Source organism: Mesocricetus auratus, unplaced genomic scaffold (assembly GCF_017639785.1).
Source record: "Mesocricetus auratus isolate SY011 unplaced genomic scaffold, BCM_Maur_2.0 Super-Scaffold_100007, whole genome shotgun sequence".
In the NCBI taxonomy this organism is placed as follows: domain Eukaryota; kingdom Metazoa; phylum Chordata; class Mammalia; order Rodentia; family Cricetidae; genus Mesocricetus; species Mesocricetus auratus.
The window spans coordinates 32,548,277-32,574,046 of NW_024429191.1; the positions used below are offsets into that span (position 1 = coordinate 32,548,277).

The following is a 25,770-nucleotide window of genomic DNA, read 5'->3' on the forward strand; positions in this document are numbered from 1 at the left end:
ACCCAAGTCCATGGAAGAACAGTCAGTACTCTTAATCACTAAGCCATCTGTCCAGCCCTAAAATACACCACAAAATCCCAAATTCTCTATTAATCTGGGAGCACACACACAATAGGAAAAATACACAGAAAGAACCTACCCATGCTGGTCAGTGGTGGTACACATCTTTAATCCCAGCACTTGGGAGGCAGAGGCAGGTGGATCTCTGAGTTCAAGCCCAGCCTGGTCTACAGAGCAAGTGCCAGGACAGGCTCCAAAGCTACACAGAGAAACCCTGTCTGGAAGAAAAAAAATCAAAACCAAGGGAAAGAATGAGAAGACACCAAAACAATGACCTAGCTTGATTTCATCCCATCAGTAAGAGAAAAAGAAAGTGAGGGCTGGGAAGATAGCTCCATGGTTAAGAGAACTGATGGCTCTTCCAGGGGGCCTGGGTTCTTGGACAGACAGGGTTGTGTTGAGAGGGGGAAAGGGAAGGAGGGAGTAAAGGGGGTATAACTTCAGACACTAATACCCCTGACTCTCCCCATCCAGGACCCATGACTTGACAGTACAGGTCTCATGCTTCATTCCCGTTCCCACGCACATCACAGGACACACACCATGTGCCCACTAGCACTCTGGATCTTCTACTGCTGTCAAACTTAAAAGCAGGCCTCGTAGAGAATTCCTACACCAAGTAGGGGGCCTAGAGGGATGACAGCATTACATTCAAGTAAGGAAGTTGCATGAAAGAGTATTCCCCTCTCTCACACACACTCACACGACCACATAAGGAAATTAAGAAAACCATTCAAGTTAAGACAGGTTTCTTTTATTAGTTTTTCCTAAACTTTGTCTCATGTTTACTGTTTTTCCTAGTGTAAGAATGTGATCTTGAGTTTTTAACAAACCAATCTGGATAACGCAACCTGGATAAATGTTTGTTTGCATACAAATCATCAGTTGCCACTGACCTGCCTCCACATAAATCCAATCGGTATGTCTAGACAGAGCGAAAGCAGATCATCTGATTCCTAGCTTTAACTTTAAACTTCAAATTCTATCCCCACCCCAATACCCGAACCCTCCCACCCACACACACAATGTTTATGAGAAATGATCATTAAGAACAGTCAGTTGCATAAGAGTTGGCTTAATCCTGCAGCCTAGCCTGCACTTGAAATAGCTATTGGCCTCACAGCAAGGCCAGCGGGCACTCCTGCAGCAAAGCAGAGTGTACATTGGGCCTGGGAGCTCCAGGCCTGTGCTGAGCGGGAGTCGCTTACACTGGAGTTCTTTCCTCCTCCCTCATCAACTGACTCTAGAGCATTTGAGAGCTACAGCACTTTCTGTGTAGACAGACAGAAGGCATAGTGAATCTAACTATGCATGGTTTTAAGCTTATTTCCAACAAGCAAAAATAAACAGATAGGCTCTGTTACAGAGATCAGTGATTACAAAGACCCAGAACATAACAACCAACACTTGTAAGGCAGGTAACCAACTCTGCCCTATACTGCAGGAATCCCTTTATTTCTAGAACATCTTCCTATAGACTTTGCCCCAGGAAATGTGTGATGCCTTGACACTGTCTGCAGTCAACAATGAGGTGTTCTGTGACCTTGAGCACCTTAACACTAATTTCAGACTCATCCAGAGCAATAGCTTACAATCTGTCAGTTGTTTTAACATACAGATTGGCAGATTCATGACACATAGTAACAGTAACACAGGTGACAGTAAGTGTGCTAAGAACCTTGAACTCTCATCCTATTGCGTCCAACTCTCTAACTTACACACACATCTCCCACTTGAGAAGGTCAGGGTACAAATCTTTCCACCACAATAAGCAAGGATGGATAGCTCAGACTCGCCATGCCTACACCCAACCATGTTATCTACAACCTAACCTGAAGGGAAAACTAGACTGTGATGCTTCTGCATTAGTGAACGTACTTTCAGGAAGTATGGGAAGCTACTGCATCCAAGTCCCTTGATTCACTAAAGCTCACTTTAAGGGAAGAGGTCGTGTGGCATTATACTGCTTGCTGAGGGAGAAGGGAGACAGGGCTGGGAATGGAGAGCAATGTGGCCTCAGAGCAGGCCCTGCTGCACTCTACGCTCCTGTGTTAATCTATGCTTTTCCATGCTCTGGCCCTCAAAAATGGAGGAAGGGCCAGCCACACACACCCCAGGCTGAGAATACTGGTGGTGGGTGATCTCCATCCAGACTCTACAAGCATAATTTGAGCTTCTGTCATACATAAAGAAAAGCCTGTCTGGCAGCTGTCTCTGCTTTTGCTAGAGCTCAGCTTTCCCAAAGACACTTCATCTTGTAGAAGCATGATTAAAACACTAAGGAGGGAGGCAAGAACTCAGAAAGACTAGCTGAGCTCTTAAACAGGATCGTAATGAAGAGAGACAGTCAGTGCATTTCATCTCTGGATCTAACTAGTTAGAAGTCAAAATGCTCCACACATTACCTATACCCCACCCCCAAGGTCCCCTAAAAACTAAGAAATCTCCAGTATTTGCTTGCTCTAGTTGATATTTAGAACAAAGTTGACAACTTAAAGCTTTATAATAGTCTGTTTTAATATAAACAAGTGTTGAATCAATCAATGTCCATCTCAGGAAGCTTCTTGTCTGCATCAGAAGGCACAGCTGTGTCTGCACCCTGCTCGGCAGCCTGGGGACCTGGACTATCTCCTTGGCCATCCACTGGTCCATTCTGCTCAGCATGTTTTGGCTCCTCCTTTGGGGGTTCCACTTTGGGTTTGGGCTTTGAAATTATAGGACTACAAATATTCGTCAGTTCCTAGAATGGTAAAGAAAGAAAACTATGATTTCTTATAAATTAAACACATTTTATATTGCATGTTAAACCCCAGCAGTTAAGAAACATAATGAAGTCCCAACTGTTAATAACAAAACAGGTGCCAAGGAAAGACCAAAGCACTCAAAGCTGAAGACTACCTTAATTTTGGCTTCGATCTCCTTTGTCTTGACAACTGGATCCACCGTCAGGCTCTGTTTGTTCTGCAGGTTCAGCTTGCTATTCATCCACTCCATGGCTTCATTGGTGCTTTTCTCTACCTTCGTCATGTCAGCAGCATCCAAGTGCTCATACTGGTCCTCCTGTAAGTGGGGAGTGGACAGCTAAGTACCAAGAATAAGCCACCCCTGCCCAATACTGTCCTTTCAAATCTTCTCATTTTGGGGCTGAAGAAAATTCAGTGGCTAAGGGCACTTGCTGCTCCCGTGTTCAGTTCCCTTCACCCGCATTGGGCAGCTTAAAAAACCACCTGAAACTCCAGCCCCAAGAAGACTCCAATACCTTATATGTGCACAAGAATAAAACTAATAAAATACGCCTTTAATCCCAGCACTCAGGAAGAGGAGGCAGGCAGATCTCTAAGTTTCACACCAGCCTGTACCAAACCAGGCTGGGCTACACAAAGGAACACTATCTCAAAAAACCAAATACAGTGTCCTAAACAAAATCATAGGAAAATTAAAATAAGATACCTTGTTTTTGAAAGAGCTGATCACTTTCATATACTGTTGAATTTGTTTCCCTAGTTCTTCAAATAACTTTGGTCTTTCTTCAGATTCCTGGAACCGTGTCTTAATCGGCTGACCTAAATTCTAACAGGAAAATACACAGGTTTGTACAGGGGTAGCTTACACTATTTAAGTTACACTGCTGCTACAAGGACTAAGAATAATGGGACTAAAGTGTAATTCTCTGGGTATGTGTGTCACACATGAATATACACAAATATATAAACAATACAATACATGCATGTACATTAAGCTAAATGTTTTTCCAAACCATCACATGTACCAGGCTCCTTCTTTGACTGCTCATGTGCAAGAATCAAGACTGTCCCAAGTGGAATTTCTCATTACTAACCAAGTCCCAGTTCTCACAGTAGGAGGACAGCCAGGCCTCCAAAAGTTATGTCTTCTAAATGTACTTGCCCCAACAATTTTTCTTATTAAATAAAAAACACACTGGAACAAGCAGATCTCTATGAGTTTGAGGCCAGCCTGGTCTAGAGAACAAGTACTAGGACAGCCAGGACTACACACAGAGAGACCCTGTCTCAAAAATAAACCAACAAAAACTACACTGGAGGGGCTGGAGAGATGGCTCAGCAGCTAAAGAGCACTGGCCACTGTTTCAGAGAACCTGGGTTCAAGTCCTTGCACCCACTGCTAGATGGCTCAGAACCATCTGTTATAGATGCAATCAGACTCCTGGCCTTCAAGGACACTGCACAGACACAGTGCAAAGACATACATTCACACTAAAAATAAGTAAAATCTCAACAACACCTTTAAGCCATATTTGAGTCTGAGCTAACCACAACACCACTATCAAGCTGAAAGTGACAAAATTCGGGGGCCAGAAAGATGACTCAGTGGTTATAGCACTGGCTGCCCTTGCAGGACCCAGGTTCAATTCCCAGCACCCACATGGTGGCTCACAACTGTCTGTGACTCCAGTTCCAAGGTATCCAACATCCTCTTTTGGTCTCCTTGGAAAGCAGACACATAAGTGACATACAGACACACATGCAGGCATCACACTCATATACATAAAGAAAGAAATAGAACTGTTTTTAAAAAGTGGCAAAATCCACCCCCAGAGAAAATTCTCCACAACAAATGACCCTGTCTCTACAGCACATACATGAGAAAAGGCAGAAAATAAGGTCAGCCACAGACATACTTGAGGAGACCCAAGGAGACCTATGTGCACTGTATCTGGGTCCCAATTTAAATCAACTAAATGATCACTGTTTAGGAAATGAAAACGCATCACAGTGACACTGGAGATTTCTGGTGCAATGATGGTGCAGCACGAGGCGGTGGGTTTTACAAGCACATTGAAATGCTTTGTATTAAACATAACCCAAACACACAAAGTCTAACTCAAGTTGGGAGAAGGTACAGAAAAGACACTAGCCATGATGGCTGTGATGACTGGCCTCGACTTTTACATGATTGGCATCTCCTGGGTAATAAAGAAAAACATTTTGCACACTGGTTGTGCATTCCTTTAATTCCAGCACTTGGAAGGCAAAGGCTGGTGGATCTGAGCTCAAAGCCAGTCTGATCTACTTACTGAGTTCCAGAATAGCTAGGCGACACACAGAGACTGTTTCAAAAAACAAAAGCATAGCTAGCAAGACCAACTGTATCCCTGCCAGCGTGAGCTAAGTAAGTCCCAGGCACTATTCTTAGACAGCTGTAATGCCTAGTTCCTCCGGAAAATCCACACTACAAAGTCAAAACAATAGGGAATGTCCAGTTTCTTCTTGGTGAATTTATAACTTTTTTCCAAAGGCCTCAAACAGGGTAATACTTTCCAGTTATTGATGGGGGATGCCCTTCTATATATGTTTCTCTTATTGGTTGATGAATAAAACACTGGTAGGCCAGTAGGCAAGCAAGAAGTATAGGCAGAGCTAACAGACAAGGAGAATTCTGGGTAGAGGAGAGAGAAGCTTCAAGAAGAAGCCATGTAGCTACAGGAAAGATAGGATGTGCCAGGCATTCTCTGGTAAGATAAGGCCATCTAGAAATACACAGATTAATAGTTATGGGTTAAAAATTAAGAGAGAGTTAGCCAGTAAGGAGTCTGAGCCATCAGCCAAACAGTTTATAATTAATATGTCTCTGTGTGTCTATTTGGGAGTAAATGACTGTGGGACCAGGAGAAACTCTGTCTACAAGTTTTACCATTGAGTTCCTCACACATACATGAGATGCTTTGCTTTCACCCACAAGAAAACCATACTACACCTCAGCTACACTGTGGGAGAAAGCCCTGACTCCCACTATATGGCAGACACCTCTGAGGCAGAGCCAGGACTTGCAGCTCCTTCTATGTCCTGACACCGAGAAGGTCCTCAATCTTAACTCACTGGAACAGAAGGCTAACTCAGTCTATAATGAAGAATAAAGGATTAGGTCATCAAAGCATTTTTAGCCTGGGCTCTTTACTTCCTCTCTCTGGAAGCTACGGAGGCACAGACACCTCTGCCTAAGAGTCGCTTACTTTTAATTCAGCCAATTTGTCTACATAAACTTGCTTTGGTTGGTCTTCTCCATCTTCATACAACCAATTTTCAGTATCTTCTAATTTTAAGGTAAAACTATTACGATCCTGGAAAGAAAGAAAACATGATTATAATGTTCTCTCCCTCCCTCCCTCATACCCCCCCCACCGCCACACACACACACGTACATGCACTGTAACAGGAAACATTTTAACAGGAAAGAAAATAAAATAGGGCTGGGGAAATGGATCATTAGTAGTTAATGTGCTTGCAATACCCAGAACCCATGTAGAAGCCAAGCAGGCATGTTGGCTCCTGTAATCGCAGCACTCAGGAAGCAAGAGATGGAGATCCCTGGAATAGGCCGGCTAGCTAGAATAGTAAACACCAGCCAGTTGCAGGTTCAAGAAAAGTCTGCCTCAAAAACCAAAGCAGTGAAAAATCAAAGACGACATCAGACATCAATTCTGAGCCTCTATATGAACTCACATCCATGTGCACCCTTCATACATGTAAACAAAACATGCATAGTCAAAAACTTACAACTATGTAACTCACACTCAAAGGGAACATTTCTCAGTATTTGAGTTTATTTTATGCATATGAATGTTTTGCCTGCCTGTATGTACTTGTACACCATGCAGGCCAGAAAAGGGTGTCACTTCTCTAGAACTGTAGTTTTAGACATTGTGAGTCACCACAGGGGAGCTGAGAACCAGTCAGGTCTTCTGAAAGAGCAGCAAGTGCTCCTAGCCACTAAGTTCTCTTTCCCTCTAGCAAATTTTTAGTATCTTGGTCACACACACAAAGTAGCAGACATTCCTTCTCAAGTATCTGAAGATTTCCCTACACGCCCACAATAAGGGAGCAGCACACTTACATCTTCACTCACAAACTTCTCATATTCACCACTAAGTTTGTCTCTCATCTCGTACACATATTCTTCCACAGCATTCTTGGCATCATTCCGTTCCTTCTCCAGTTTATCCTGCATGATCATCTTACCCTGGGAAGAGTAGCAATGAATTAGACACAAGGCCAACTATGACCATTTCTTCTTAAGCATCAACTAACACAAAAAGAGCAATTCCTTTTAGTCACCCCAACAAAATAAAGCTAGGAATATAATCTGGAAGAAAATTTGAAGATCGGTTTTGTAGGGTTTTGGGGGGGAAGGGGTAGTGAAAATATTAAATCAATATTAAATGAAATATATCTAAGACAAGAGTGGTAGCACACGTCTCTGATCTCACACGTTCTACTCCAGGATAGCCAGGGGTACACAGAGAAACCCATATTGGGGGGTTCGTGATGCCGTTGATGAGAACTTTTTTGTTTTCCTGGGCATGGTGGTGCCTGTCTTTAATCCTGGAACTTGGGAGGCAGAGGTAGGGGAATCTCTAAGTTCAAGACCAAGTCTGGTCTACAAAGCGAGTCCAGAACAGCTCCCCAACAACAACAAAAAAAGAAAACTAAAATTTTAAGAAACAATTTTAAAGTCATATGGTGTGCTGCTTCTTTATTATAGAACACTAAGAAAAATCAAAAGTATTGATGAAGGTCCTGTCAAACGGAACTGCTCCAAGATCTGGCAGATACAGAGGACCTGCCTTAGCTATGTGCCTTCTACTGACCAGCTGCTCTGACTCGTCACCTCAAATCCACATATACTCCCCAAAACTAAGCAATACTCCCCGAAACCAAAAGCCTCTGGACAGCGTAGCATGGTGGTGGTGGTGGTAGCACACACCTTTAATCCCAAAACTTGAGAGATGGAGGCAGGTGGAACTTTATGATCAAGTCAATCTGGTCTTCATAGTGAGTTTCAGGACAGTCAGGGAGAGACAAAAGCAAAAAGCCTCTTGACAGAGCAAGCAATGCAGACATCATGTTACTATCATACACAAAGAACATTAACAAGCCATGGCTATACTACTTAAATCTGCTCTTACCAAGAATAGTCCAAACTGGCAAAGTCTAAAGTAACCCTTTTACATGGGTCGCATATTAGATGTTTACATTACAGTTCTTAACAATAGGAAAATTACAGTTGTGAAGTACCAACAAAAATAACTGTATAGTCCAGTGGGTAGCAGAGACAGGCAGATCTCTGTCAAGGCCAGCCTGGTCTAAAAACTTGAGTTCCAGGACAGCCAGGGTTGTTACACAGAGAAACCCTGCCTAGAAAATCCAATAAATGATAGACAGATAAATGAGAGGGAGGGAGGGAGGGAGGGAGGGAGGGAGGGAGGGAGGGAGGGAGGGAGGGAGGGAGGGAGGGAGGTTTATGGTTGGGATCATCACAACATGAGGAACTATACAAAAGGCATTAGGAAGGTTAAGAACCACCACCCTGAAGGCTGCAGTGTGAATGTACCTCATTCTCTGTATATAGGCCAAGCATCTCTCGGTCCAGCTGCCACAGCAGCTGGCTCTCGATGGGCAGGTCCACAGTGCTGGTCTTCACTTTCGCCTTCTTGGCTTGAGGTGGTTGGTCCGTCTTTTTATCTTTTGATCCAGCTTGAGAGGTCTAAAGGAAAAAAAAACTATGAAGAATAAAAACATACAGACTAACCTAAATTTAAAATCGATCAAGTCAAAAGTAACTCATGATTATCATGTAGAAAGTTAAAAGTGGCTGGGCAGTGGTGGCGCACGCCTTTAATCCCAGCACTCAGGAGGCAGAGGCAGGTGGATCTGTGAGTTCGAGGCCAGCCTGGTCTACAAGAGCTAGTTCCAGGATAGGCTCCAAAGCCACAAAGAAATCCTGTGTCCGAAAAAAAGAAAAGATAGTTAAAAGTGACTCTGTTGTATCTGAAGTGGTAAACTCAGGAGGAAAACATAATGATGGTCATTAGGGATCTGGGAAAGGACAGGTACAGAGTTTTATTCTGCAAGACAGAAAGTAACAAATAAGCAATAAAGGTGCACGCCTTTAATCCAGCATGCAGGAAGAGGAAGAGTCAAGCCAGGTGGATTTCTGTGAGTTCCAGCCCACCCTGGTCTACATAGTGAGTTCCAGGACACACTCCAAAGCTAGAGTAACCCTGTCTCGAAACAAATAAAAAACAAAAATTTTTCCTTCACCCCAGGTGGCAGCTGCTTACACTTTTAATCCTAACACTTGGGAGGCAGAGAGAGGCATATTTCTGAGTTTTAGGCCAGCCTGATCTACAAAGCAAGTTCCAGAACTGCTACACAGAAAATTCCTCTCAAAAATAATAATTTTTTTCTACACACACAACCAGAGTAAAACTTAGCAAAATTTGAGCAAAGAAATCTTATGTCTTACTGTTTCATCAGTAACAAGTTATTGGTATATGTTCTTTTAAACTTTCCAAAGCACTATGCAGTATATAAAAACTGTAATGTCTGGGGGCTGGAGAGATGGCTCAGAGGTTAAGAGCACTGGCTGCTCTTCCAGAGGTCCTGAGTTCAATTCCCAGAAACCACATGGTGGCTCACAACCATCTGTAACGAGATCTGGATGCCAGACATGCATGCAGGCAGAACACTGTATACATAGTAAGCAAGTAAATAAATAAATAAATAAATAAATAAACAAACAAACAAACTGTAGTGTCTAACCACATTCCAAGACAGCCCCTGCCTGGGGTTTGTAAGAGACTGAGAATTCTAAGGCTGTACCTCCATTTCCTCAGACTCCGCCTTGTTTTCTGCTGGGGTCTGTGGCTGCTGTTCTTCAGCATGTGGTTCCTCCTGGTCCACTTGCATCTTCTGTAAACAGTCAAATTAAACACTGAAACCAGAAGTATCTAACAAAAACTAGGCAGCCCTCACCAACACTCAAAATCACATGGTCTAGAACTCCTATTGACCTACCAGTGATCACTGAGTCTCAAAAACTATACACAAGTTACCCAGGACACAAAGTTTTCCTCTCTGGAGTTCAACACCACAACATAAGATGTGTGCTTGTATGAGGTGGACAAAATACAGAATTGTTTTGTGAAGCAGAAAGCCCTCAGCAGAGTGTGGCAAACTGGACTCTGAAGCAAGCGTGAGCTCCCTTCCCTTCCACATGCCACTCCCAGAGCTCTGACTTTGGCAAGAGTTCCTACACCACCATTGTGATCTCAATGCTGGGGGCAAGAAGAAACCCAGAGAATTCTTCCAGCAGCAAAGAGAAGTTTGTGGAGCACCTGAGCCAAGAGCTCGATGTGGGTAACCTATGGGCACAGTTCAGGACGCCATGCAGAAGGCTGGAGCCTGAATCCCACCCCACACCACATCTGGGAAGTGAGTCAAGCTTTTGGAGTCTGACGTACAAAGAGGAATAGACCCACATTAATCAAGAGTACGTCATCTATTGCACTTTTGAAAACAACAGGCTTAAGAGTACTTTCCTATGATCAATAGTAGTTTAAGCTGAGAAATGCTCTGAAGAAGAGTCCATTTCCGGGTTGAGTGAGGCCCGTACAAACCCACTCAGCAGCTGTCAGTGCGCTCCTGTCAGCCAGTCAGCTGACCAGCCAAATGGCATAAAACATCCAGGTTACCTCTTCTTCCTTTGCATTCTGATCTGTCTCCATGGGCTCCTCATTTTCCTCGGACTTGTGCACTTCTACTAAGGACGCACTGGACACACTGAAAATGCCATGGACATTCACCCGAACCTTGACTTTCACTTTGGAGCTGGAGCCATCAGACTGCGGAGTGACTTTCTGAACTGAAAACTGAGCTAGGGGTTTAAGAAAAGATGCTGAACTTAAACGTCCATATAGATAATAATAAAAGCTACCAGGCTACGATCATTTCAACATGGTGGCTTTCTCCTTCCTCTCACACAAAGCTCGCTCTTGCCAGCCTCACACTGAGAGCTCAAATGTCTCCTGCTGGTTTGCATTTTTCTCCAGTCCCCTGCATATGCTGTGCCAGAGTGTAAAGTGTCCAATTTCCATAATTTACTTTTTAAATTTTCAAGTTTATATAATTTGCTAAGAAATTATCATTTGTAAATATCACTACTATAGCAAGGGTTTGTTTTGGAAGTTTTTTTCTTAAAGCTCGAAGACAATTTTATGACTGTGGAACAGGCAAAACTGTACTTCTTGGCAGTTGCCCAAAAGAGAAAAAGCCAGTGGGAGAGGTCAGCCACACAGTGGGTTCAGAGGAAGAGTGTGGAAGACTAAGGTGTTTGAGAGCATGCCCAAGGCTAGGCCAGTACTGGAAAGAAGTAAGACACAAAAGGATACAGAAGTTAAACATTCTGGGTATGACTGGCATGGTCCTTCCTATCCTACAAATGGAAAGCTGGGCAGCCAACTTCCTTTGCACAATTTCTACAGGCCTCTGAGGCAGCTCCTGCTCTTCATCCATAGCACACATCTTACAGAAATCTTGGTCTCTCTCTTCTCAAGAGATAGTATTTCCAAATCATAACATTCCCAGTTTGTAAAGACTACCGTCAACTTGAGTAATTTCTTTCTTTTGGTATTCCAAGTAGAGACAAGTATTTATTACTATTCTAGTTTCCAATTGTACTTACCTATAGCAGGGTCTGGATAGGGCAAATCCTGAGGAGAGCTATAGTAGGCCTCAAGAGTGAAAGGCTCCTTTCTATAAAACGTGAGGACTTTGGAGAAAGGAGCAGCATGATTTTTAGGGAAGACTTCACAGTCACTAGGTAGAAAAAAAAAGATGAAACCCCACAGATAAATATTAATCTTGCTTATTAATTTATCCCAGTCTTTTTATTTATTTTCTGGAGGTTCGTAGGTGTGTGCATGTTAAGGTCAGAGGACAGCCTTCAACCTTATTTAAGATGGGGTCTCTGCTATTTGCTGCTGTCCATTCCAGGCTCCCAGAGTGCAAGCACCTCAGATTCACCAAACGCCACCTCCCATCTCACCTGAGCTTTACATGGGTTCTGGGGATTTGAACCAGGTCTTGTATGACAAGCATTTCACCCACCTAACCTTTAACCCAAATTCATGATATTCTCAAATTCATGATATTCTTAACACTTTTGACACGTGTATCCTAGGACTGCAATTATTGAGTAGTCCTAGCTTCTCCTGATAGTATTTCCAGGTTATTTAAGAGATGTCAGAGAGATAGTTCAGCAGTTAAGAGCATTAGCTGCTCTTCCAAAAGACATGGGTTTGACTCCCAGCCCCCACAAATTGGCTCACAACAGTCTTAACTTCAGTTCTAGAGGATTCAACGCCCTCTTCTCAACTTCTCAGCCACCAGCCACTGACAAGGCATACCGGCATACATGCAGTACATGCAGATAAAATACTCATACAAATAAAACCAACAAAAAAAGCAATTCTTTAATGAGCATTTAAAAAAAAAACATGCTTTTTCTGTTTCTCTCTCCTTTAGGATTTTCAAAACAGAGTTTCTCTGTGTAATAGCCCTAGCTGTCCTGGAACTCCTGGCAAAAATAAGTTCCTTTTAAAAAGGAATATACCCGCTGGTCAGTTCTGGCACACACCTTTAATCCCAAACTGGGGAGGCAGAGGCAGGCACATCTCCACGAGTTAGAGACTAGCATAGTCTACAGAATGAGTACCAGGACAGGCTCCAAAGCTACAGAGAAACCCTGTCTTGAAAAACAAAAAACAAAGCGGTGGCGGCAGGCGGGGGGGGCTGGGATACCCAATCAGCACCAAAGGACACCAAATCTCAATGGCACCAAGTATAGAAAATTAAATGACAGGACACTAATTCATTCATGTCTTTAAAAAACTCAGAACGAGGCTGAAGACAGCCTTTATCTCTTGACCTTCCTGCTTCCCTCCACTTGTCACATGCTAGACTATAGGGATTCACCAACATCCCTGGCCATGAGTTTATACTGACAAGTGTCACTTTGTTTCATTTACCCGACAGACATGTCTGTAAAGGAAGGACAATGCATTACCTTGAGCCTTCTTCAGCTGGAGAATTCCATCTCAAAGATATTGGATATGCTACCACATCAGTGATAGAAAATTCTCTCACTTTGAAAGCAGGTGATAAGATTGCACACTAGAATAATTGTAAAAATTACATGACACATAAATATATAATAAATTGGTATTACTATAACTACAATGACTTCAGGAAGCAATCACTGATTTATAATTTTAAGTAGTAATGTAATAGTTTCTGAACAATCTACAAACTACTGTCATTGTCAAATTTACCGTGTAACCTAGTTTTGCTCTACCAGCTCCCATGAACTTGAAGTACACTACTTCACACATTAATAGACAATTCAACAAATTCCAGGAGCGTATCTATGTGGCCCCTCCCACCTTTGTTGTTGTTGTTGCATGGTTTTTTTTTTTTTTTTTTTTTTTTGGTCTAGGCAATTTTTCTCTGTGTAGCCCCTGGCTGCCTTGGACTCACTATGCCAACCACACTGGCCTCAAACTCAAGAGATCTACCTGCCTCTGACTCCCAAGTACTGGGATTAGAAGCATGTGCCACCACCACCCAGCTTATGTATCTTTTCAGTTCATTTTAATACATGCTACACAACCAATATATTTTACGTACATCACCTACCCATTTCAAACAAAGGCTTCAGAATCTTACACTTTGACATTGCCCTCAGGTTAACAGGTAGATATAGGCATGTTATAATCTATGAAAAAAACAAACTCACCTGCAGGGCACAGCCTCGAGTGACAGCTTCATCTGCATTTAATGTTGTACTAAGTTCTTTACCAAAAAATTTGCTGATCTTCTCTTTCACTGCAGGGATTCGTGTGGCACCACCAACTATCTCCACTGCATAAATATCTTCTTTCTTTAACTCTAAGCCACAACAATGAAACATTTATAGAATCTTTAAATCAATATTTTACAATGAAGAAAGAAGTAAGAGCATATGGTGAACTAATGCACAGACATAAACAAAACTCTGCTCCCTCATGTCCCCATCCCAAAATATACATGCATATGCGCACACGCTCACACAGGAGGTAGCCTCTGGGGAAAGTAGTCACCTGATTTTCAAAACAATAAAGAGCAGTACAACAGTGGGATCTGGAAGGCACTGGCCAAGCACTATAGTTTACTCTGTATAAGTCCTACATGCCCTAAGAGTGTCATACAACCGTCAAGAGACCTAACATTCCAGCATGTGGGCCTCAAATACTAAGTCATCCGTGACCTGCCATGAAGGAGAGAGGTTTTTAGACCCAACTAGTCACTCCAGTGCTCAGTCAGGGTACAAGACAGAGTCCCAAACAGAGCCCAGGTACAACCTCCTGAGTATCAGAGGTTGAAAAAGGAGTATGGCAAAGCTCCACTACTGCTCAAAACTACCTAATGCCACTTGATTTCCCAGTCACATTTTTATCTAACAACCACTATTTCTTGAGAAGAGCATTTAAAGAAACTGGCTTTGAGTGCTGGTGAGATGGCTCAGTGGGTTGAGGCACATACTGAGAAGACCTGCTGAGCTGAGAGTTCTGTCTCCAAAATCCATGTAAATATGGAAAGTGAACAACTCTGACTAGTTGTCCTCTAACTTCCACTCATTTTTCAAAAAGAAACAGCTGTAGCCAGGCCATTAAGCATGTGTCTGTAGTTCTAGCTGTAGGCTGAAGAAAGGAACTGGCTTAAGTCCAAGAATTCCAGACCAGCATAAGCAATATACCTGAAACAATTCCTCCTTCCCCTCAGAAGGAAAATTGGGGAGCATGAGGGATTTAACACTCTTGCTCCCAAACTCCAAAGTGAAAACACACTTACCCATCACAACTGACTTAAGACCCAAGCCAAGCCCACTTTTTTTTTTTTTTTTTTGGTTTTACGAGACAGGGTTTCTCTGTTTTAGAGGCTGTCGGTCCAGCCTGGCCTCGAACTCACAGAGATCGGCCTGCCTCTGCCTCCCGAGTGCTGGGATTAAAGGCGTGTGCCACCAACGCCCGGCTAAACCAAGCCCACCTTTAATCCCAGCACTCTGGAGGCAGAGGCAAGAGGATCTCTGTGAGTTCAAGGCCAACCTGGTACACAGAATGAGTTCCGGAGCAGCCAAAGATTCAGAGAAAAACTCCATCTCCAACAACAAAGGTGCAAGTCAAAAGTTGGGTGGTGGTGGTATACACCTTTTATCCCAGCACTTGGGAGGTAGAGGCAGGCACATCTCTGCAGATTTGAGGCCAGCCTGGTCTACAAAGCAAGTTCCAGGACAGCCAGGACTGTTAACACAGAGAAACCCTATTTTTGAAGGGGGGAGAAAAAAAAACCCAACTGAAAGACCCAAGCCAATTCAACACCCTGAATTACTGACTAAAAAAGGTAAATATTGTGTTCAAACTGTTGTAGTTAAAAGTATTCCTAAGTGAGCTGTCATCATTTTAAGCCTGAAACAAACTTAGAGTATCTTATAAAAGATACATGTGTTTGAAGTCAATCTGGTCTACAGACTAAGTTCCAGAATATCCAGGGCTACAGAGAAACCCTGTCTTGAAAATTAAAAAAAAAAAAAAAACAACAACAACATACATGTGGTTTGCATGTCTTCCTTTGCTCAAGTGAGTCAACATGTGATGTCTTCCTTCTCATTCTCCACTTTATTTTTGTATTTATTTTTGTATATTTATCTGTTTTCTTTTGTTTTTCTGCAACAGGGTCCTAGAATACAGAGATCTACCTGCCTCTGCATCCTGAGTGTTGGATTATTTTGAAACAGAATCTCTATAGCCTGCGATGGCCTTAAACTTGATGGTAACCTTCAAAACTTCTAACCCTTCTGTCTCCTACTAAAATGCAGGTACATTGTACCTCCCCACCTCCATCCTCTACTTTTTCAAAGTTTTATCTTCCTAAACTATTTTATTAGGTATATGGGTGTCTGCATGTGTCTGTGCATGATGGCCGTCCATGAACCATGTGTATACCATGCCTGATGCCAATGGAGATCAGAAGAGGGGGTCATGTGGATACTATGACTTGAACCTCCGTTATCTGGTAGAGCAGACACTGCTCTAACCTCTGAACCAAATTCTCTAACCCCATTTCTTGACACTCTTCCACTGGTCCTCAAGCTTGATTCAGGAGTCATCTACCTTCCCAGTGCTGGAAGTTACAAGTGTGTGCGGCTGCACCTGGGTTTCATGTGGCTGCCGAGGAGCCACACAAAGGCCTTCATGATTGAGTTGCAAGCCTTAACCAACTAAGCTATCTCTCAGACCCATACCAAGCTAACCAAGGGCTCACTGGAGAGATGGCTCAGCCGTTAAAGGCTAGGCTCACAACCAAAAATACAGACCACCATACAAGATTTAGATATTCATCTGTGTTTGAAAGAAAAAACTGCATCTTCATAGAAGGTGGCTTTAGGGAGAAGAAACATTCCAAGAAGCAGATAAAGCTTATTGAAGCATAGAACCAACAGTGTTCATGCAACAAATATTTGACAGGGAGGAGAAAATTATAACATGAAATACATTTGCAGTCCCAGAGTCTCAGATCCACAAACAATTCAATGACAAAAATACTTACTAGATTGTTCCAAAACACTGCGAAGTGGTGGCTCCACTCTTGCTAAGAGATCATCACACATCTCCAGAAATTTGCCTCTATTAAAGAAACAATAGATTAAACCACATTCCACTTGTGTGTAGAACAGAAAGCTATCATCAAAAAGCACTGGCAAGGATGTGGTAACTGCAGCTCTGGGCAATGTAAAATGAACACCAACTTTTTGCTTGGAATGTTAAACTCAGCATTGCCATGTGGATGGAGGTTTCTGTGCTGTCTGGTTCCACAGCCCCTTAGTCCCAAATAAATACACCAAGCTTTATATTAACTATAGACTTTTGTTTGGTTGATTACTCAGGCTTATTTGGCTAACCCTGTCTTAATTATTAATCCACTTCTATTAATCTATGTATCTCCACTTTGTCTTGGCTTACACCAATGATGCCCAGACCTCTTGCTCCCTCGGCAGCTACATGGTGTTTCCCTGGTGGCTCCTCTCTGCCTGCCTCTTCTCAGCATTCCCCTAGTCTAATAGCCCTGCCAACTTCCTGTCTGGCTACATCCTGCCTGTTCATTGGCTGAGACAGCTTTATTTATCAACCAATAAGAGAAACATATATTCACAACATACATCCTCCATCATTTCTTTTCTGTCTAAATAAAAAGGAAGGTTTTAACCTTAACATAGTAAAATTATATATAATAAACCAGTTATCACACAAGAATTATAGTTACAATATTTAGTTCATTAACATTTGGCAAATTAAAAGAATTCTATCATCTATCTTTGTGAGTCTAAAGTTTTATATGTAATTTATCTTTTATCATAACTAAGGAAGAACCATAACTATGTCTTCAACTCCATCCAAGACCTCAGGAGGATAATGTATAAACTCTAGAATTGACAGAGACATCTTGTTGCTTAGACAGTCACCCAAAGTTTTTCTGTAACACTGAAGTATCCCTCTTCAGCCGATAGGCCATAGTGTCTGGCAGACTTTTTAATGAAATAGGAAATTGAAGGACCATCCTGTCCTTGGAAAGTTCATAAAACTGAAAATACTTATTTCACTTATTTCAACTAAAAATGAACAAAAGAATAACAAATCCACAAAGACAGTATACTGACAGCTGCCTTGAGATGGAAGGAACTCATAGTAATTGGGACTGAATTCCTTTCTCTTTTGGAGAATGTCAAAAACATTCCAGAATTAGACAATGATTATGACTGAACATCTTATGAACATATATAAAACCACTAAACTGTACATTTAAAATAGTGAGTTTCTTCATGTGAAGTCTACCAACAGCTACCAAAAAAAAAAAAAAAGGAAGTGAAAACATATTGTAAATGAATAGATATTAAAACTAACCACAAGGTATTTAAGAACAAAACAAGCCAGTAGTAATGCCCCGGAGGACCTCAACAGAGAATGTTGCATCCCTGACAGGCTGGTGAATATCTATGAGTTGAGGCTAGCCTGGTCTACAGAGTAAGTTTCAGGACAGCTATGGCTATTACACAGAAAAATCCTGTATGTGTGTGTGTGGAGGGGGGGGGGGGGGGTCCTTAACTGCCAGATGAGCCAATAATTCAACTCCTAGGTGTGCACCTCAAAGAACTGAAGACACTCAAGCACCTGTTCACAAAAGCCTACCTAGCTACTCACAGCACAGCTAAGAGTAAATGCTCATGGATAAAGGGTACACCGTACAGTCACACAACCCCATTACCATTTGTTGACCATCACTGGGGCATACTTCCGTGAATGAGCCTCAAAACCATCATGCAAAACACACATTCAGTTCCAGTGCTGTGATGTATGCAGATTAAATCTGAACTATAACCAAGAACCACTTACACACTCTGGAAAAATTTTTTTTGGGGGGGGGGGTGTTGAGACAGGGTTTCCTTGTGTAGTCCTGCCTGTCCAGAACCTCACTCTGTAGACCAGGCTAGCCTCAAACTCACATTTTTTGAGATGGGATCTTATATGCCCCATGCTGGCCTCTACCTCATTTGATGGTACACATTTGAGCAGCTGGCTGACTTAACACCTGGAGATATCACACCTACTCAGATGATTAAATGAGGTGACACTGCACAGGGACCTACTCTCAAGGAAATGATAGCAATTTCTTATGCAGACTACACTGGCCTCACACTATATAGCTAACCTTCGAACTTACTGCTTTTTAATGAGTGTGTTTACATTTAATGGATGTGTTTACATTTGTGATGACACAAACTTGGAGGTTCTTTCCTTCTACCATGTGGATCCTGGAGATTGACAGCAATCACTGTTATTTGTCCAACCATCTCTCTAGCCTGACTTGAACGTGGACTTATCTGCCTATTATGTGGTGGTGGTGGTATACAAACATAGGGATTTAGGAATGCTAACCAAGCACTCTGAGTCACACCTCTAGCCTTTACTTTTTTTTTTAACTAAAGACAAAACTAATTCAGAAGATATACTATACTGTTGAAAGGAATCTAATCTCATTCATTTCAAAAATTAGTCATTTTAAGAAAATGAAAGCTATAAAATAAGAATCTAAGATAAAATAATCTGTGTTTCTCACATGTAGATAAAATACAACTTGTTTATTGGTTTTTTTTTTTTTTTTTACTTTTGGGGGAGGGGGTGGTTTTGGAGAACAACCTGTTTTTTCCTTCCCAACAGCAAAGCAACATTCAGGACTAGAGAGATACATGATTCAGCAGTTAAAAGCACTGGCCACTCTTTCAGAGGACCCAAGTTCAATTTTGAGCATCCATAATGTGACTCACTGTCTTTACTACTCCCAGACATTAGACATCCTCTTCAGACCCCTAAGAAACCAAGGACAATGTAGTCCACAGACATATGTGAAGACCAAGAACCCATATACAAAAAAAAATTAACATTTTAAAAATATCAGATTCTAAACACCCCTACTTCTCTCTTATAAACAGCATTTGACTAACAAATACCTGAAACATACTGGCCCACCCTCCCTCCCCACCCCCACTCTCTCTCCTTTCTCTCTCCCTCTCCCTCGCCCTCTCTCTCCGACACACACACACATACTCCGGGTGGAGGAGAGGCCCCTACACTGTATAAAAACAGGAGAAATTTCTAAGCAAGAGAAAAGGGTAAGCAAGAATAAACTTGGACAGTGGTCAACAATAAATACCATCTCAAATTTTTTAAGGGTCACTCAGGCTCACTTCCCCAAACAAGTCATCAGTCTTGCCTGAATTCTACCAATGGATTTCACAGCCAAAAGAACATCTCACTCCCTCATCCAAGCAACACAATCAAACAATAACACTGATTCTGAAATAGCCTTAAATGTCAATTACCCAGAATTCTTGCAGTGTTGTACAAGAAGAGGTACTGCCCTCAAATGATCCTGAACTACTCAAAGAACTATTTTTTTAATTGGTGCCTAAATTTATCCTATTCAAGCATTAAAGCATGGTTCAGTAGTTTTATGAAAACTAGTAATTTGTGTCTAATATGTACTTAAGTTAACTAGTGACTTTCAGAAACATTTAAATTACCAGAACTAAACTTTCAGTCTCCATTACTAGAATCACCAGATCCAGCCTTTACATAAAAACTGGGTCCCAGATGACCTGCAATTTTTAACACCTTAACCACCATGACTTCAATAATCAGTTAAACAAAATGGAAAGTCACAGTTCATTTAACATTAAGAATTAATATGGTTACCTATTCATAGTTCCGGATACATCAATATCATTCATAAAACATTCAATGCTCAAAGGGAGGTCTGAAGCATTCGCACTCATCAATTTCTTGAGTTTCTCACACTCTTGAGACAGTCGTAATAAAGCACGGATTTTAGATTTTATGTCTAGCTTGTACTTCTTTCCAAATTCTTCACAGAAGTGATTTACTAACACCTCATCAAATTTTCTGCCTCCCAGTGTTGTATCAAAAGCTGTCGCCAAAACCTTCAGGGGAAAAAAGATAACCCAACAGTTAACCAATTTTAAAGTTTACCATGATACATACCTATTGTTTTAAAGGGTTATGGTTTAGAAGTGCGTTTATCAAGGCTGAAAGTAAGGATGTAGCACACAATCCTTGTTAATAATATTACACAATGAAACAGGCAAGTCCTTTATCACTGCCCAGTCAATGTACTAAATAAACTTTTTCTTTCTTTGAAGGGGGGAAAAAAATAAATAACACAGACACATGCAAACACCTTGAAAAGGGTATGGCTCACTCCACTAATGAAAACATCCTGAGGCTAAGACAAGAGGACTGCCACAAGCCTGTGAGATCCAGAACAGCCTCAACTACAACGTGAGCAAAAAATACTCTCTTACTGGGGTTAAAGAGATGGCTCAGGGTCAAAAGCGATGTCTAACCCAGGTTCACACCTGTCTCCAACTCAGGAGACCCAACATCCATGGCAAAAACATCAACACACATAATAATAAAATAAAGTATTAAAAAATACTCTCTGTTCTACACATTATGCGAAAGATGCAGAAAGGAAAGACCATCTTTGGGTTTGCTAACGCCTACCGTGGTAGAAACCACTACACATCTCCAAGATTTCCACCAATCTGACTCAACAGGAGTTTCACAATCAAGGCCAAACACATGCACCAACTTCTAGTCCAAAACTATTAACAAGAAACTATTAACAAAATGGTGGTATGTCGCTCTAATCAGCTCAATGTCAGAGAGCTGCAGAAGTCTTTAAACACAACCATGCTTCTATGTGTCACGTAAGTACGGCACAGTTGCACTAACAGTTTCCCAAATCTGTAGCACAATTTTTAAGTATTAGACCCAAAGCAGATCCAGTAAAAGATGACAAGTTTGCCAGGCAGTGGTGGCACATGCCTTTAGTGCCAGCACTTGGAGGCAGAGGCAGGTAATCTGTATGAGTCTGAGGCCAGAGTGAGTTCCAGGACTAGTTCCACAGTCTCCAAAAACAGAGGCGGGAAGAGGGGGAGATGAGGAGAGCGGAGAAGAGAGAGAGGAAGGGAGGTAGGGGGAGGGAGAGAGGTAGGTAGGAGGAGGGAAGATGGTAGGAGGAGGGAGGGGGAAGAAGGGGAGGAAGAGGGGAGGGAGGGAGAAGAAGGGGAGGAAGAGGGGAGGGAGGGAGGGGACAACATTTCTGTGAAGGAACAAAGCCTGTAAAACGTAACTTTTTTGTTTGTTTTTCAAGACAGGGTCTCTCTGGCTGTCCTGGAACTCACTCTGTAGACCAGGATGGCCTCCAACTCAGAGAGGTAAGCCTGCCTCTGCCTCCAAGTGCTGGGAATAAAGGTATGAGCCACTATCCCCAGCTCAAGATTTTATTTTACTTTCTTGTTTTATACTAACTCTGGGTATAATTTGTTTGGACTCACAACCTCCACTCCTCCCACCATAATATCTGAGTTCCAGCTCAGATGGCTTCACAACAAGCTTGCATTGGTGAAAAAAAAACCCCATCTAATCTGTCAGTCAAACATTTATAAACAATCGTATTTGTAATTTCCAGTCCTCTGGAAAATACTTACTTTCAGTTTTCCTCTATTAAATGCACATACAGAAACTTGATAGGCAGAATGTCCCATGTCTACAAAAACTACATTTCTTGGTTTCTCCTCTAAGGCAGGAAGATCTTGTTTATAGATTCCATATGCAAGGGCAACTACACAAGAGGAAGGAAAGGTAAATTCAACATAGTATCTCCTAAATGCTAAAATTCATCTAAGCAATTAAAAAAACTGGTTTTATATCTCAGAAACCATCTACACTGTGTACTGTATTGGGAGACAGAATCAATTTCTTTACAAGCACTGCATTAATGTATTCATGTAGAACATTAACATCACAGTATTCGATGTTAACCAGCTTCAATATTTAACAAGTCCAATAGCAGGATTTAATAGTCATCTGCAGCTGCTTCATTATTAATCCCTCTTAACTACATTTGCCTCATTCATTAATCCCTCTTACCTGCAGTTGTTTCATTCATTAACCGCAGGCAATTGAGACCAGCAATCTGTGTGGCATCCATCACTGACCGGCGTTCTGCATCAGTATAAAAACAAGGAACCTATAAAAGAAACCACTCTCTTTACAAAGGCCTGCAAAGAGCTGGTCCTTGCCTGACATCCAGGAACATAAATAGTTCCCTCCAGCTAATTGTGGAGGTTATGTATCTGTAATCCCAGCACTTAGGAGGCTCTGAAGCCAACATGTTTAAAGCTAACATGAGCTAAACAGACCCTTCCTCAAAAATATAATTTAAAAACTAATGGAATTTTTTCCCTTAACCAATTAAAAATAGCTGACTGTACTAAATTACTTATATAAGCAGCATGGTTCACGCTATCTGCTATCAAGTCCACAATGCTATACATGCTAGGGAAGGATATTTGTGAACTTCTACACATTACCTGGATGAAGAATATGTCACACATGTTCTTACACCTTATGCTTCGTTACCTTCTCCCTCCTTCACCTGGGCTCCTGGCAACCTTTCTATTCTTCAATCCCCACAACATGGCACACTACTACTTTCCAATTTGCTGATAACCAAGGAAGCTGCAGTGAAGAGCACCCAACAGCCCTGCTTTGCCATCAAAAACCCATTAAGACAAAATGGTCAAAGAGCGAAAACAATGTGGTAGAGTTTTATATCAACTTGATACACTTAAAAGTTATCTCAGAGTAGGGAGCCTCCATTAAGAGAACGCTCCCATTAAGATGGAGTTACAGACCAGCCTGTAAGATATTTTATTAATGATTGATGGGGAAGGGTCGAGTCCATTTTGGGTTGGGTCACCGCTGGGCTGGTGGCCTGGGGTTCTACAACAATGCAGGCAATACAAGCCATGAGAAGCAAGCCAGTAAGCAGCTCTTCTGTGGCCTAGACAATCAGCTCCTACCTCCAGGTTCCTGCCTATTTGAGTTCCTATTCGAACTTCTTCAATGATCAAAAGTGAAGGGCAAGCATAAACTAAATCGTTTTCTCCAAGTTGCTTTTGATCATGTTGTTTAATCACAATAACCCTAACTAGAACAAGGAGATAACAATGGCAATAAATGAGGGCACTATATGGCAAAGGCAATATAGATACCTACAATTCAACAGCCTCTAGACCCACCATACAATACATATGAGACTACTACAAGTAACCAGGCTCCCATCTAAACAAGGACACACAGAGGACAAGTAAGTGTTTTTAATATTAGATATAGGAAGGAGAGTGGGAAAATACAGGCAGACATTTACACGTAATATTCAATTCATTCAATAAAGTAGCTATCTTGTCCCTAGGCACTACACTAGGTACTGAAAAAAAATCTAGGGAAAATTGGGGTTTCAAATGAGGCTTGAAGGACAGACAAGATTTAAATGGGTACAACAGAGCTATAAGTTGGTTGAGATTAGGTGAGTGGATAGGTGATTAGGTGATTTTTTTCCTTTTAGCCAGGCAAGCTGGGCCATGTCTGCAATTTTGGCACAAGTTAAGACGTACAGGGAAGAGAATAGCCACCAAATGGAAGACCAGCCTGGTCTACACAGCAAACTCCCAGGCCAGTCCAGACTACAGTGAGATCCTGTCTCAAAAATATAACTTTGCAAAATTACCACTACAACCTGACACAGTAACAATTTTTACTTGCAGTTAACAGCTTTCTGTTCCCTGCTTTTAAGACAGCTCCCTAAAACCAAAGAGCCATACTCACCGAAACAACACAATCTACCACAGGCTTCTTAAGAACACTTTCTGCTGTCTCCTTCAATTTAGACAAAAGCATAGCAGTCACTTGCTCGGTGGTGAAACTCCGCTCTTCTTCCATATATGTAACCTGCAAGAAGACACAAGGATCCAATCCTAGTTCACTGTTACATCCTCATCAATGGAGCAGTGTCTCACCAGGGCACTGGAGAATGCTGTCTTTACAAAGTTACCTTCAAAGTCACTTTTTTGTTTAATTTACATTTCAAACACGACACTTTGAGAAAAGCAATCACAACCTAAAGCAAACATTGAGGCAATAATCTGAGCCAAAAGCAAATCATCCTGCCCTGCCATAAAAAGACTGCTGGTAGAAACTGACTTGCCACCTGGCATACTATGTTGACGGACCATAGGCCGTGTTGTGATCCTACATTATTCATCTCCCCACCAGGACACAAGTGGTCTTGAGATCATTATGCCCCAGAATCTACACAGCCACAATAAATGCTTGTTAGGTTAAAGAATAAATGTTGACCAAGTCTCAGGAAACATTTCATGATAAAGCCCTGCCCTGGATAAAGTCTGAAACCCTTGGAAGAACAGCAAGCTGTTCCCATCCCCCTCAGCTTGGAGAGGAGCTTGTCAGAGCAACCACCTCCTCACTTCCCTCCAATTCCAATTCAGTGCAGAAGCTGGCACTTGCTCACTTTACATCATGACAGATAGGGAGACTCCCCTCACTAAGCCCCTTTGTAACCTGCCCCACCTACTGACTTTCTCCTGGCACTTGGTCAGTTCCTACGCCTGGAGTCTACATGAACCAATCCCTCACGGTCTTCCTTTCTCTGCCACAGCTGTCCTACTTCTTGACACCAAGTCCCCATTTCCTCATAAAACCTTTCCCCCTTTCCCTCTGCTAAACTCCAGCCTTACCCCTCAGTGAGCCATTCAAACTCTTGTGAGATTACTGCCACGGGTACCTTATATAAGCCTAGTCATCATTTTAAAATTACATTTACTTATTCAGGAAGGTTGAGTGCATGCCGTAGCATGTACAGAGGGTCACCTTTAAACTTTCTCTCCTAATGTGAATTCTCTGCTACAGTGCATACTGTTCTCACTTCTCACTACTTGATATTGTTTTTTTGTTTGTTTTATGGTACTAGGATTGAATCTAGATCTCATAAATTGGTATACTACGGAACTATACTCCCAGCACCATTTCAGTCCCAGTAAGAACCACATGGTTCTTATTTCTACAACTGGTGTGGTCTCAAATACCACACCTAGCTAAGGACAGTGGCTAACACCTGTAATCCCAGCACTCAGGAGACCAAAGCAGGTGAATTCAGGCCAGGCTAGACTATAGAGTAAGACCTTGTCTCAAAAAAAAAAAAAAAAAAAAACAAAAACATACATCAAATACCAGCTTTCTAAAGCTCATTTGCCTATATTCCTTTTATTCCCTGACTGTAGGAGATGCAGGTATGTTACCCAGCCTGCATCCCAACCTCTCAGTGTTATATGACAGGATAGCTACTGCTCCACAAA

The 25,770-nt window shown here is 42.0% G+C and overlaps 1 protein-coding gene across 1 annotated transcript in view; it reads right to left on the reverse strand.

Moving 5' to 3' along the window:
• Nucleotides 1–792: 792 nt before the first annotated feature.
• Nucleotides 793–25,770, reverse strand: part of Hspa4 (heat shock protein family A (Hsp70) member 4) — a 41,485-nt gene continuing 16,507 nt past the window's right edge. Inside the window, exons 5-20 of the mRNA XM_040748612.1 lie at nucleotides 24,224–24,346; nucleotides 22,484–22,583; nucleotides 22,042–22,175; nucleotides 20,225–20,469; nucleotides 16,524–16,600; nucleotides 13,675–13,826; nucleotides 12,946–13,052; nucleotides 11,563–11,696; nucleotides 10,574–10,755; nucleotides 9,702–9,791; nucleotides 8,431–8,583; nucleotides 6,934–7,059; nucleotides 6,053–6,160; nucleotides 3,511–3,630; nucleotides 2,959–3,120; nucleotides 793–2,800 (exon numbers count right to left, since the gene is read on the reverse strand). Coding sequence (XP_040604546.1) covers nucleotides 2,597–2,800; nucleotides 2,959–3,120; nucleotides 3,511–3,630; nucleotides 6,053–6,160; nucleotides 6,934–7,059; nucleotides 8,431–8,583; nucleotides 9,702–9,791; nucleotides 10,574–10,755; nucleotides 11,563–11,696; nucleotides 12,946–13,052; nucleotides 13,675–13,826; nucleotides 16,524–16,600; nucleotides 20,225–20,469; nucleotides 22,042–22,175; nucleotides 22,484–22,583; nucleotides 24,224–24,346 — 2,217 coding nt within the window. The 3' untranslated portion in view covers nucleotides 793–2,596. The remainder of the gene's footprint in view (nucleotides 2,801–2,958; nucleotides 3,121–3,510; nucleotides 3,631–6,052; nucleotides 6,161–6,933; nucleotides 7,060–8,430; nucleotides 8,584–9,701; nucleotides 9,792–10,573; nucleotides 10,756–11,562; nucleotides 11,697–12,945; nucleotides 13,053–13,674; nucleotides 13,827–16,523; nucleotides 16,601–20,224; nucleotides 20,470–22,041; nucleotides 22,176–22,483; nucleotides 22,584–24,223; nucleotides 24,347–25,770) is intronic.